This window comes from Dermacentor variabilis, chromosome 11 (assembly GCF_050947875.1).
Source record: "Dermacentor variabilis isolate Ectoservices chromosome 11, ASM5094787v1, whole genome shotgun sequence".
Lineage (NCBI taxonomy): Eukaryota > Metazoa > Arthropoda > Arachnida > Ixodida > Ixodidae > Dermacentor > Dermacentor variabilis.
In genome coordinates, this window is record NC_134578.1 from 91787939 (window position 1) to 91802610 (window position 14672).

At 42.5% G+C, this 14672-nt stretch overlaps 1 protein-coding gene across 7 annotated transcripts in view; it reads left to right on the top strand.

Annotated features, from left to right (window-relative positions):
• The window catches only part of LOC142563855 (prestin-like), a 275908-nt gene that overhangs the window by 261040 nt on the left and 196 nt on the right, over positions 1-14672 (top strand). For all 7 annotated transcript variants that reach the window (XM_075674524.1, XM_075674525.1, XM_075674527.1 and 4 more), the window contains 14 exons: positions 970-1125; positions 2049-2131; positions 3034-3187; positions 4065-4178; positions 4454-4531; positions 5393-5488; positions 5951-6057; positions 6752-6821; positions 7221-7330; positions 8251-8317; positions 9005-9190; positions 10664-10718; positions 12900-13009; positions 14046-14134. In XM_075674524.1, coding sequence (XP_075530639.1) covers positions 970-1125; positions 2049-2131; positions 3034-3187; positions 4065-4178; positions 4454-4531; positions 5393-5488; positions 5951-6057; positions 6752-6821; positions 7221-7330; positions 8251-8317; positions 9005-9190; positions 10664-10718; positions 12900-13009; positions 14046-14134 — 1475 coding nt within the window. The remainder of the gene's footprint in view (positions 1-969; positions 1126-2048; positions 2132-3033; positions 3188-4064; positions 4179-4453; positions 4532-5392; positions 5489-5950; positions 6058-6751; positions 6822-7220; positions 7331-8250; positions 8318-9004; positions 9191-10663; positions 10719-12899; positions 13010-14045; positions 14135-14672) is intronic.

Below are 14672 nucleotides of genomic sequence, written 5' to 3' on the forward strand. Positions count from 1 at the left end.
AGCCATTGGTTTCGTGAGCCATTAAGGAAGGAGAAACGGCCTGTGTGTGTCGGAGAAAAGACAGCTAGGCCATCGTCTTGCCACTAATGAGATCATGATATCCTTATTCAGGCGGCTTCGCTAAACAGGCGATCAGCGGAGCGCATCACTCGATCGTTACCTTTGCCGTAGGCGCTTTGCCAGAGCCTCAGCTCTGAAAGAGCTATGCATAACATACAAGCACTGCATGCAGCTACGTTGTCCTATACAGTGTCAAGCTTTACAACAGCACACATGGGAGCGCATGTCACGGCACAGCCGGATATTTCTTGCAGTTTATAGAATTCGCGGACGCACTCCCTAATCACGCTTGCGCTGCTGCTGCCGCTGCCGTGTGGTACCTGGAAATGCAGATAGACCCATGAGCAAAAGTACACGGACCACAGGCTCGCCGGAAAAACAACTAATTTCCCCGTAATTCGGACACCCAACCAGAAATTGTCCAGTCCACTAGAAAGCACGCAATGCCTAGTTGGGACTGCTAAGACACATTCGCAGGCGCAGTAGAAAATCGAGTTTACCGCTGAATGTCTGGTGCGTGTACTTTTGCTGCAGACGTGTAGACCAAAGTGCTACCGCATCGGCTTACGGTCTGTCAGCAGACGGCATCGGGCGACTCGCGAGCACAATCCGCTAAACCTACGAAACTACCAACAGTGTTCCCCCCGCTCGCCAGAGTGCTCTGCCTGTACCAGTCAGCACGCGGTCCCCTGTTTACTGTCACAAAGCTTGCGATTGTACACGGCGCTGCCTGTTTTCTTGAGGCTTCTTTAGGAGCATGAAAACACGACACGCTCGAATCAATTATTAAAATGAAACGTTGCTTCATACTGCGGTGCCTTATTGTCCCGCGGAGAATACGCTACCAAAGTGCAGCGTGAGAATATGTGCCGAGTTTCTCTTGAACCTTCTCTGTTTATTTATTCCCAGACGTTGTACGCCTTCTTCGAGCATATCCACGAGGTTGCGTGGCAGACGACACTCGTGGCGTTCGTCGCCATTGTGGTCATCATGGTGGTCAAGCTGTTCCTCGATCCTCCCGTTATCCGCAGGCTCGGAATCCCGCTACCCATCGAACTCACCGTCGTAAGTAGACGCGGCTGTTAGGCCTATTGAATAGGAAATCACAAATAACGGCCTCAGTGTTCGAATGTTTACCCGTGGTACAAATACGTTTATTCCGATTCGCACCGTACAAAAGGCGATAAACGAACGAGACAAAACCGTTGCCTCTTAAGTTGTTAACGCAGCTGCGTTGGTAATAGCGCAGGCATAACGACCGATCGGGGCCTCTCAGTTGGCCTTACATTTTAATAGATTGTGTTTTTGGGCGTACTATAACTTCTTTTAATTGGGACCGCTTAACCATTTCAATTCAAACGACTCGTCATTCATCTTAGAAGCAGACACTTTTCACTGTCGAAAAAAAATAAAGGCCAGCCTGCATACTTCCTGCGGTATGACGTGTTTGTTTTACCGGATGCAGGAAAGAGAAAAAAAACTGCGCCAAAAACGAGGATTTGACTTCAAGGTAAAAGTGTGCAACGACAACGAATGTGAGCTTTCCCCCCACATGCGCGATTTATGATTGCAGCTGTTGTGCACGGGATGCCTGCATAGAAAAACCTTGCGAGGTCGCATGCTGTTGCGGACATATGACTTGGTTGATCTCCATAAATCTATTTCACTGGTTTCTGGCTGAACTAATTAGCGTGATGCGCTCGTACGCCTAATTAACATAATGTCGCCGTACCGCCGTAGTATGCGGTGGAAAGCATTTTTGTACATTTGTTTGTCACATCAGAATAACGTTCTATTTGCTTTGATAATTTCTATCAGCGTTCCGAACTATTCAAGAGCTTAGTAGCTTCTATCACGTAATCTCGTACGCATTGGTTGGTGTGTGTCATTAATTTTTTTTACTTTTGTTAGTGCGCATGCTTTGAACTATACAAAAATGGAGTTACCTGAGGCGTTTGTTTCTTTGTCTTTTTTTTTCTTGTTTTAAGGTGGTACTCTTCACAGTTGGATCCCACTACCTGAAGCTCAGAGAAAACTATGGCGTCGAAGTTGTTGGCACCATTCCTGAAAAGTAAGCTGTCAGCAAAGTCATTTCAATTTTAAGATCAGTGTATCCTCACGCGCACTCTCTTAGCGCTGGTAGATCTGTTTTGTTAACGCAAGGGTTCGAGCCGCATCAATAATTTTTCCGCATATCGAAAGCGCTAGAAAAAATTGTGCATTTTATCATACACGTATACGTCCGTAAGCGAGAGAAATATACACCTTGATGAATTTAAGAAGTAGCTGTCTTTTCATCAAATTCAGAGAACGTAAAGGTATTCCCACAAAATTATTCTTTGGACGTGCTTGCGGTTTGCTTGTTTGTCTACAAGCGCAGGGAAATGTATTTAACCTCAAGAGGAAATTTTCGCAAATTGAATTGACAGAAAAAGTATAAATTTAACGAATGAGAGGCACCGCAACTTTATTAACACCAGTACGTACAACAAAAACTGTCGCAAAAAAGGTATGCCAACTTCCCAATGATTACTCATCAAGCATAATGAATATCATTTCCCTTACCGTTCCATGGCGACACTGTAGTCAGCTCTAAGGAAGCCTCATTACCATACTGACCATATTGTCGAGGCACCTTATTACCTTATTTATACAAACATGCAGTTTTTATTGAAAAAAAAAACCAAGCTACTGTGCATGTTGTCGCGGTATGCCCACCGCTGACTATAGCATGCCTGGCCATTCCCATATTGAGTCCGTACTGCTTAAAATCGCTTTGGAGACGGACAGTCCATCCTCAATGTCGAAATATTGGTAACGTGGACACTGTCATGGGCGTCAAACGACATGGCCATGACTGCGCAACTCTCAAGCTCTTGCTTGTTTGTTTCTTTTGGCAAAAACATAAGAAGCACTTAACATTCGTCGTTACGTGTTTCGAGTTATCGCAATGTCGCGCTCGTTGTTTCGCAGGTTGCCCGAGCCCACACTTCCCAGCTTCAACACGCACCTCATCGCAAGCATCCTACCCGAGTCTTTTGCTTTGGCCATCGTCAGCTTCGCCATCACTCTCTCGCTGGGGAGAATCTTTGGTCAGAAGCACGGCTATGCTGTTGACGCTAATCAGGTGCGTGCCAACTTGGAGTTTGATTTCTTAAAAAAAAAGCACGCCCTGTAGTTTGTGCTCAGAGCTTCTTACGGCAACAACTTGTGGATATCCACGCACCCTTTTGTGGCTATGTATCTGTAGTTTCGCAAATATTCATTGTCGATATAGCACCTTATCTAACTTTTTTTTCTTTTATTTTGGCTAGAATCGCTCTTTCGTAAACCTTATTACTCGGTCTGGTAAAAATATTTCATCAGACCATGCTCAGCCTAACCTAGACATTTCTCAATTTAGCCACGTATAATAACCAGAAGTCACCTATCAGTCTAGTGTTGCGATAATGCTTCTTCAATTTTTATTTTATCTCACCGGTGCATTCCACATGCAACAATTTATTTTATTTCGTATTTCCCAATCCACATTCGCTTCTTGTTCGTTGATTTATCAAATATTTTTTTGAAGGCAGTCGTAAAATAGATCAATTTGTCAGTGACCCACTCTCGCAGACCGGTCACTTCGACCAATGCGACCTGTCACGACTATGCCATTGTGACAAACATGGCCAGATGACATCCACGATTACCGTTGTGAATGCTCACTGGGTTGCTTTCACAAATAAAACGTCAGATAAGCGCACATATAGTAAGCACATGTTACCCATAAGAGCCTTCAGACATGAGGCTTCACTAACCAGTGCAAACGCGTGGTATATCTTGATATCGTAATTAAAGTCATCTTACGAAGTCGCGTATAATATGCTCAAACTCTCAAATGGCTGGCGTTTTCTCTTTAATTTCACCCTATGTCGGCATCCAAGTATATTTTACGCGTTTGTAAGTTGTCTTAAATCAAGATGACATACACACTTCTCATTGTATTTTTGCTCCCGCAACAGGAGTTCCTCGCCCTTGGAGCGAGTCACGTGTTCTCATCGTTCTTCTCCTGCTTCCCAATCGCGGCATCGGTGCCTCGCAGTGCCGTACAAGAGGGCGCCGGTGGCAAGACTCAGGTGAGCCGAGCGATTTTGCATCTTCCTTCACGTAAAGGTGCCCCACTGAGGAAGAAAAAAAGATAATGCTTCCTACACTTGATTGTTACATCACCAACAATACAACCCAGCTTATCTTGAACTGAAGTGACTACCTATCGCAACTGAAGCGACCACCTATTTCGTGAAACATTCATATTCTATATTTCTGGTCTGTTGCATTGTAATGTGTGCTATTTGTATAAGAAAGCGTGTTTAGGTAATTGCCTCGCATATGTTATCTCGTCCTTAAACAGATTGTGAGTGTGGTGAACATCGCCATCATTGTCCTGATGGTTCTCTTCCTGGGTCACTACTTGGAGGAGTTGCCCATAGTGAGTATCTTGCTACTAATTTCAAGGTTTCTTCATTCTCATTGTTTCTTGACATTTCTGGTTTGTTAAAATTTACTTTCTACATTTGTGGGATAACCGTTCCTTTTGTGGCGTATTTTTCTGGGCTCACATGTATTAAGAAAACATACCAACGAAGCCTACAAATCCACCTTTGTTGCTTGCATGGTATGCACGGAGGTGTCAGCCGGATCTTATGAGCAATTGAAAAGTCACCATGGTAACTAAGTGGCTCTAAATTTCTGAGAGTGATTATGAGGTCGCTGGATCGATTTGAGGCGGCGTCAGGCACAATTCGATGGGGCCGGGAATGCAAAATGCTCTTAACACATTCCACCGATACACATGAGAGGCATCAGGCGATAAAGGTTGACAGACAACCTCCACAGCAGCATCTAACCGGCACATGAATTTGTGGCAATAAACCTTCCTATTGAATCATTAAATGAAAGCACCTATAATAAAGAGCACTGCACACTGTTTTAATCTGTACATAAACTACTTATATGCCAGATATCCGTAGTCTAACGTAGCTACTTCATTCTGTGACCAACCTGACAGATTTCATTGTGCTAACAACATTTGGGTGCATTGTATGAAAATTGCTTAGCCCTAATTCAGGAGAAACGACGTCATGTCACTTAGCCTACCATGACTAGTGTTGCTCAGCGTCTCTTCGTGATAGTGCATGTGTTTTTCTCGTGTGTTGTAATTGCGCGCGCCTAACACGTCCTAAAGCCCTGGTGATCTCCTATTCTCTTCCTATACCTGTGTCAGTAGGATCTAATGATAAGGCTTCAGATAGAACAATATCTAACAAACATTTTGTTTATTTCGTTTCAGTGTGTCTTGGCGGCAATCATTGTAACATCGCTGAAGAAAATTGTTATGCAAGTGCAAGACTTTAAGCGCTACTGGGATATTTCGAAGATTGACGGAGTAAGTGCCCGCCTCGGTGCTTTTGCATTCTACAAATTTAACCGCAAGAGAAAATATGCAAAGCATGACATAAATGGCTTTGTCCTGAAAGAATTCCTCCAATTCAATTATTTGCAAGAAAGTTCGAAATCAGTGCATGCAAAACCATAAATCATTTGATCCTTGCAAATGGAAAGATTCTATAGCGTCAGATGGTTGTAAACGAGTCCAAACAAGACAAAAATCTAACAACAGGACAGGGGTTTCAAGTGATCGACAGTGGTAGAACAAAGAGTATCACTGGAACCAAGGTTGCGAGAAATCCGTTTGTTGAAACGTTAGCTACCAGCGAGTTTTCTTGTTCCATCAATTGGATTTATTAGCAGCAACTGTAAGGAGCAATCCTTATTCAGATAAAGAAATGTATGAAATTAGGTGTGAAAACCAATTTTAGCAATTAATGTTCCCCCTTGCATTTTACAGCAAGTGTGGATGGTATCATTCGGTGCCACCGTCATCTTCGACGTCATCACTGGACTCGCCATTGGCGTTGGCTTCTCTCTGCTCACTCTCATCTACAAGATCCAGAGGTGAGCGTTTCAGAATCACTTCGCAGCTGATGCTGCAAAGTCACTTTGTCGCAATGCTTCCTTCACCGTACTTAGCTGAAGCACAGCATAAGCACCTTCACCGGTTTGTAATGATGCACCTGGCACCGAGTTCTTGGAAGGTCATCATACGGGAAGTGCGCAGTTCAATTTTAGGTAACGAACATATCTCGAAACACCCCGGGGTTGATATTCATGAAAGAAAGATTGTTGGCCCAAATGATTTATAGTGAACAGATTAAAATCAGCGAACGCAAACTAGGAGAGAAAGGCCGAGGTAGGACTTACTAAACAGGCCAAGCGCCTCTGTTTAGTTCGTTCTTTGGCGGCGTTGTTGGCGATCATTATTTTTCGAAAGTACAGGATGGAGTAATGAACATTCTTTGGTCTGCATAGTTTATTCCGGGTTTCCCATATATCATTTCCTCTGCGTAGGAATGCAGTGTTTAACTACTTGTAATTACATGAGAACGATAACCTCAATCCGTAAAACGAAGCTTCATGCGACATGTTTGTTGAACTGACTATGGCACCCAGCAATACAAAAGAGAAAAATTGCATAATAGTTGCTTATGGTAATCCAGTTGCTCATTTACCTCGTCACACCAAAGCTTGACGCAACTGACTTCAGCAGCAATGTTTTGCTATAGGTGGGAATTATCGTTCTTTCCAACAGGCCAAAGACTTTCCTGCTTGGTTCCGTGGCTGACACTGAGTTCTTCGTGCCCATCAAGAAGTACCAAATGGTACGACTTTATTTGCACAATTGTAGATTGAGTAGCAACAAAAATGGGCACACATAGCAAATGACGTACAGCGTGCCAATCTTCGCAAATATTTTTCTGTATTTTAAGAGAATCTCAAAATAACATTCAATCATAAATGGCACCGGAGTTGTTTTTCGTATATGAGCAATTCACTTCAAAGGGTCTGTGCTGTCTATGTCCTTAGGCTATGACTCCAAAGGACGCATGCTTATGCGCGGTCCTGAATCATCGATGTACGATGTGGCTCACAGAGCCATATCTCAGAATTTAGTGCCACAAAAATCGAATTAATACACTGCCGCATTATTTTCATAGTGGTCGGAATGTTAGATGGAAATTTGCTCCAATCGATGTCTAAAAATTTGGTGTTATGTGCAGGTCGACGAGATTCCGAAGATCAAGATCTTCCATTTCGGTGGACCTGTTCATTTTGCCAACACGGAATACTTCAAGGAACAACTCAACAAAAAAATCGGCTTCACTGTCAGGTGAGAATAACGTAACGTACTTATTCTGAGTAGCAATCATTTGAAGCTGTACCTTAGAATCGCCATTGGGTTTAAGCTTTGTAGTCCTCGCAATCAGTTGTATTCGTCGTATTAAATGTTTTCAGCAAAATTTTGGGTAAATAATTTTTGAGCGTATCTAATATACTGATTGCTTAAGTCTAGCTTTTGTTCATGAGGAGATACTGGCTCCGGTTGCTGCCAAAATAAAGACTGGAGAAAAATCTTCCACTCTACCTAACTAACCGAAGGGCGCTATCTCTGACATCCAGAAAAATTATGGGCCTTGTAAACAAGACATTGTATGTATGAATAAATCTTAAAACAAGGAACGCGACAAGAAAGCAATGCCGGCATATCGCTGACTTACAAATGAAAAACAATATCGATTTACCGTCTTTATATAAACTTGCCCGACAAAAACCTCTCCTCGCGTAAACTTATCAATCGGGCATTATGGTGCTATTTTTTATCCAGTAATGAAAATTCATAGGTATTATTAGAAATATCATGCACTTCAGAATCATTTGAACGCGTTAGAAAAGGTCATTAGGCTAATTCATAAGAAAGTCACTTGGCGTTTATTAAGAGTTAAACGCATACTAGCAAGTGGAGTTCGGAAATAATATTGAATGGAACATATCAAGCAAGAACTCCGGGCACCAGGTAGCCTGTGTTCTGTGTATATTTTGCTATCTTGCTTTCATAAAAAGTGCAAGTTATATATAGCAGTTTAGCAGTAAAACTAAATAAAATATATATTAAGAAACGACAGCGCCGGGTTCCACGTATCACATACCTTTTGCTGCTGCGGCTTTACTTTCTTTTTTCTCGCAGCCGCGTTCGTAATAGTTTTCCAGTAAGTGGAAATGTTGTGACACCTGGCGTTTTTCTCTCATCAGAGACATTTTGAAAGCCCGGAAACGAGCCCAAAAGGGATCCACATGCAACCTCGCCAACCTAGTCAAGGTGAGATTCTGTACCACGTTCATTGTCACGTACTTTGTCACAAACGTGGCAGCTTTTTCAAAAACGACATTGTCAAGCGATTGGCTGACGCATAAGACAGGCAAGGGGAATTCTTCCCGCAAATCTACATCTATCGAAACGCTGCGTCTGAGATGGGGGTTTCAGGCGTGTCGACTCCAAGGAGGCTCGCATAGCTCTGTCACACTCTCAGCCCACCTCTGCTCCGTGAACTATCTGCATTACAAAATAAAATTGAACGCCTTTGTTTGCGCCTAGTATGACACTAAGATATAAACATATGCTGAGGAAATGTGAAACGGAATTGGACTACGTTCTGGTTTCCAGCCGCATCTTGTAACATCGCTTCTTGGTCGTTTTCCGAGAAAAAAAATGTGATTTCAAATTAAAGATCCCCCATTTTGAACGAGACCCGAACGTTTAGAAGACACTATCAACACACTTCAGCCAGTGCGAACAGCAGAAATTTGCATCCCTAGCTTACCACGCCCCTTCGCGCGGTCTTTTTCTTGGTCCTCGCCATCACTGTACTTTCGTGGAACGTATAACGTCTGAAACAAATGTACAAGACTGTACGTACTGAACGCAACTGCGTTGTTTTTTTTTTTCATTCCACTGGTCAGATTTACTAATGTTGTCGCGGTCTCTGTGTGCGTTCGTTCGATGCAGGACTCACCGATGCTGGGCGCCGAGTCCAAGAACGCCTCGCTGAACTGCAGCGTCGCCGCGGACCTCTGCTCGTTGAAGTCGAGCAACAGCTGCGTCACCGAGATGCTCGCTCTGCCCACCCACATCATCCTCGACTTCTCGCGCGTCTCCTTCATGGATGGATCGAGCATCGCCCTTCTCAAATCGGTGAGGAAATAAAAAAAGAAAGAACTGCGATTCTTCAGCGGCGAAGCATCAATACTTCATTTAGCTATTTATTTGTTTGTGCTACCCTGAGTGACAGCAGTATATTGTCGTCGCAGCGCTAAATACGAGACGATGGCGACGGGAGACAAATGTGGGGCCGAAACATCAACTTGAATTCACGATACTCTTGTCATTGTCCAGTTTTGAGCGATGCTATCATCAAGTTATTATATGTACCACCCAGCCCCCAGTTCAACCCGCTACTCCAGATATATTAAAGAGGGGAGTCTCAAATACCTGCAAACAATAATCAGATGGTTTAACGAGTTCTACTGATCGATACACGGATAGAGAAATACATGGGCAAAAGCTAAATTCTGAAATTTTACGTCCCAGAACCACAATATGATTATGAGGTACGGTTTTTCACTACATGGGCTAATTTAACGTACGCCCTATGCAAGATACACGGAAGATATTTTTTTTTTTTGCTTTCGCCCTCATCAAGATGCGGGTGTCGCGGTCGGGGCATGCTCCCGCACCTTCAGGTTTTGCAGCACAACGCCATTGCGATTACGTCACTTGTGCGGGTCAATATAAAGACAAGAATGAGTAATGTGATAAATTATAACGACTAACAAGCTCTAACAGACAAGGATACTGATAGTCTTTTTTTTTTAGTTATGCGCCAATCCGTACTATGAGCGATAACGCAAAACCGTGGTCAGCAACAGCCGATGTCAGTGATTCGGAAAGCTGGTTCCTGTCATGGGGAGATCGTGCAGTAAATCATTGAGACTGTGTTTTCGTTTGGCATGGCAAAGCTTCCACGTTTTGTGTACGATCGAAAAGTGATGAAATGTACGACGCACTGAGGGTAAGGTCGTCGCGCAGGATCAGCTTGGGGTAGATCTCGTGTAAGGAAGACAGACAAGCATATCCGCGAAGACAGGCGGGAGATGTAAGCTGTAAAGATTCTTTCGCAGACGTCCTGCTCTGGGAATGTTTGTAGTTACAGGAAATCAAGTGATAAAAAAAGTACTGCGTTTTATGCAGAAAAATAAAGATACTATATACGAGTGGTCAGGAAAAAATCAGGACGATGAACCAAGCAAGATGCGCAGGCCATGGATAGGGGTATCTCTTGCAGACTGACCTTTACAGCCTTTTTGAAAAGTAAGTTCATATGCACGCAAAAAGTTATTACAATTTCTCGCTTCCCAATTTCTGACAAAGCCTGCATATAAGAAAGTCAAGAAAAGGTGTATAGAAAATTCAGTATGGTTGATTATTCAGAGAAACTATCTTTGGTGTATATGGAAATGCTGATATTGTAACCAGGAAGAAGTCAATTTCAGAAGATTACCATAAGTGAATAGTTTGCCTGCAAGTATGTTCGATACATATATTTGCAGCGAAAATGAGACTGCTACCATACTGCGACTTACGCTGTCTTTTCTTTTTCCTTTTCAGCTTAAAAGAGATTACGACTCCGTTGATGTCAAGCTCTTCATTGCTGCATGCTCTGGTAAGCCCATTTATCATGCTGTGTTTATTAGCTCGTCTATAATAGACTCTTCTGGCACATAAAAATATTTCCCGGACATGAGAGCACAAAAATAGCAACCGAAAGAGAGAAAGCAAGGGTAGGAAAGGTGGGGAGGTCAACCAGACGAACATGCGTCGGACAGCCATACACTGGGGGTTGAAAAAGGAGAATATATATAAAAATAATAATACTATAACAAAATTTGCAGCTGAATTGGCAATCTTTTTACGAATATATGGTGCGAAAAGGAAGAACAGTGTGTTAATTACCTACTTTTGAAGTGCCGTGGAACAATGACTGCGAAATTGCTCTTTTACGCGTAAATTTAGGGGTAGCCAACCTGCAGAATATGAACGATGGCGTGAACGCTGCACAATACAATTCATAAGTCGCTGTTGAAGTATCTACACAATCTACATGAGACTGGCCGCCATACTTATGTGTGGTTTCAGTCCAACGTCATGCGTTGCGGCACCTCATGCGAATACAAGAAGTTTGATTTTTGTTTCACAGTGCCGTAATAATGAAATTGTGAGGAAGGCAATGGGAGAGGCGGTGTACTATGGCTGTGACATTGTAACTGCCAGCCGGATTTTAAGCGATTAAAAAGCATAAAATGTTAAAGCCAAGCCGTGAATCAATACCGCAGTACTGTAGATGTTATACGTATAATGTGGGCCCGTCACTATTCTTTGCCAGTTCCTTAGCTTGTCGGAAGTAAGGTGAGAAAACTGCACACTAGAGCCAAAAAGGGACACATACAAGGCAGCACTTCCATCATGCTTACTGTAAACCAACTACCAAATTTCCAGTTTTATCGAGCTCCTTTGCAATCCTGAGTTTTAGCGCTGATTTTTAGTAACTCACGGAGTCACACCCTCTTGCGATAAGTTGAGAACGAGGTGTGAGAACAGCGCAATTATATTTATTTTGTAATGAACGCGCATACCATAAATATTTTATAAACAAGATGTGTTCGTTAACCATAGAAAGGTACAAACAAAACCCAGGCACAACTTTATTCCGCGCTAGGCCAATGAGGATGTTCTTTCAAGCGTACACTTCAATCAAAGCGTGCCAATCACTAAAAGGAGAGATTAATCCCTGAAATGCTGAAAGGACTGAAGCTCCACTCCTACGCTGAGCCCAAAGGGGTGGGCTCGAGCATGAGTTTTGACAGTTGGGTGCAGTTTTCGATGATGGTCTCTGTTTCACATAATAGGCAAGGAAATTTATTATTATTACGTTCACTCTATCCAGCAATTCTAAACAGCAATTCGTGTTGTCTGGAAGCTCAAAAAGCTTAATGGTGATCCTTCCTTTCCTTGTTTCTCTGTTTTTCTCTTTTTTTTTGAAGAAATATGGATGACGACTTTTCCGAATAGGCCGCGGCTTTGTTGACAGCTTGTTGAGTAACCATAACAGCCTTCGAGGTATGCCTCTATGTTGAGCAGTTGAGAAGGTGTAGGCAGAAAGCTTTAATACCAATACAAGGATTCGAATAAAACTCACGACCGCTGTAGTTAAAGGCAAGCGCAGGCGACATTTACTCATGTCGCGCTGTACTTTAGAGAGAAGTAAAAGTGAGTCACACCAACATAGTCATAGTAGAGCACCTAGAATCAGAACTTTACTTCATAAATGAGAATTTATGTTATTTCCCAAACCAATAACGCAGCCATGGTGGGGCCTAAAAGGTAAAGATGCTAAGGGTCTAAAGACGGCCTCTCGTGTGTTCATATACTTGGGCTCACAAGTGCTGTGTAATCATCGATGGGCTCGAACCCTCGTATGTGCACTGTAGTCCACTGTTATAATGAACACGGAGCTATTATTGCAGCGTTATTTGCAGCTTACATTTGATATAAAGCGTTGCCTGATTGTGTTTACCAACTTGTGTTAAGGCTTCACATTGAGCGGTTTTTATGTGAAATCGTCGAAAGGTTGAATGCACTTTGGATTGAATAACTGTGTCTTACTTTTACTAGTAAACCACACCGCATGTGATGCACCTTTGCGTCATGCAACAGCCTTGTCGTCCACTTTAAGTCGAAACGTCGTATGTGCACATGGTGTCGCATGAACTGCTGTTTGGTCATTCCAAGCTTTCTAGCCGTTCTCTTTGGTTGAAACCGTCGCGCACTTTGTTTTCCTCTGCAGACAACGTCTTCGACTTCCTGCGCAAGGCGGATGCAGTGGAATTCCTCGGCTCAGACGCTTTCTTCCCATCCGTCTTCGACGCTGTTCAGGCAGCACAACATCCGAACAAGGTAGGAACAGCCAAGTCATATACAGTGCTCTGAAACAATGTCCCAACTTCGCTTTTGTTTACGGTAGGAGAAAAAACGCGAAATTGTAACATTTTCAACTATTAAACAATAACTTAACGAGGAATAAATAACAACGTTGAAAGAACAACTTTAGCAAAAGATATGTTTATAATGCCGCATCTCCAAGCGTAATGACCTCTCCTGCCCCTCCGTTCGGAACGGCTTAAACACTAAGGGAGATGAAAAGAAGTGGACTGGCAAAGTCATGTTGAACATATGAGCTTAATTTATACACGAATCTATGTAGCATTTGCGTCCTCGCAAAGGTAGTAAACATAGAATTCCCTTTCTGTTGCTGCCCACAAGCTGAGGCAGAGGTGATAAGGAGAAGAAATGGAAATGGTCACTATGACCAAATACGAACCGAACGGTCATTTAAAATCTGACTATAAAATTACGGGAGTTTAGCACATCCATTTGAGGTACCTTGATTGTGACATTTATACCGCTTCATAAACAAGCTTGAGAGATGATGAATTGAAAATAAAAGTCCACTTTGCAGAAATTAAAATCACCCTTTTATTGACTGAAACTCCTAAAGATTCATAAGTAGTATTCCGACCTTAATATTCAGTCATGTTGTTTAGTCTGAGAGAGATTGTGAAACCGCTTCGAACATGTTATTCAGATGACATCAAGATCTTTGGTACATCTTTAGCACTACGAAACAGAAAGTCAATAAACCTACTTTCACTTCTCTTGAGAAACAAAAAGCTTTGTAAATAATAAGATCATGGTGTAACTAAATGGCATGCTACCATAGTGTATTTTGCTATGCACTGACAACACTGTGGCTTATAATGCAACTTCATTCAGTCGGCGAGTTGAATGCTATTCAGCTAGAATAAAGAAAACTTACAAGTTCACTCACTGCATTCTAAGTGGGTAGTGTACCTTCTTCTGAGGCACTGCACAAGTGAAGAACTGCATTCGATGCCGGAAGATTTACATTTTGTGTATTTTGTAATACTTTCAGTTCATTGGAGCCATTCCGGAGCCGCCACCCTCCATCATCGAACCAGAACCAGAAGAGGAATCTGAAGACTCTCATCCAGAAGCATCTGAGTAAGTCGTTTGATATTAACTCATAAAATAATGAAAGGTGTGCCTAGCTAAATGCAGGAAATGTTTCTTGAATCAAGCTATGCACAATGAATATACGTATTACTTAAAGCCTACCTAATTTCAAGAAGTTACTCCAGTGCACATTAAGATATGAGAAAATATATTTTGTAATCGACAGCTATTCTATTGCAGCCATCGACTATATACATCTGTAAAATTTGTCTTAGAATAGAACCATGTACTTCACCTTGCTACATGAGAAGGTCAGTAGTGACCGGGAAAGTTGCCAGGTTCCTATAAAGGATAAATTGGGTAGTAATTTAAATTTTGGACAAGCCTAATAACAATTGCTGCCATTTAGATGAAAGAGCTGTCATATGAGAGCTACTAACCCTCAGAGAATACTGCATCGAGGGTTGTCAGATGTTTGTCAGACTGCTATCATTGACCCAGAGGCCATAATATTCAGTGCTCGATTGTGCATCCTTCTAAAATGAGCATTTAGAGCAATTTTCTCTACTTCATTCAAGCGAAGAGA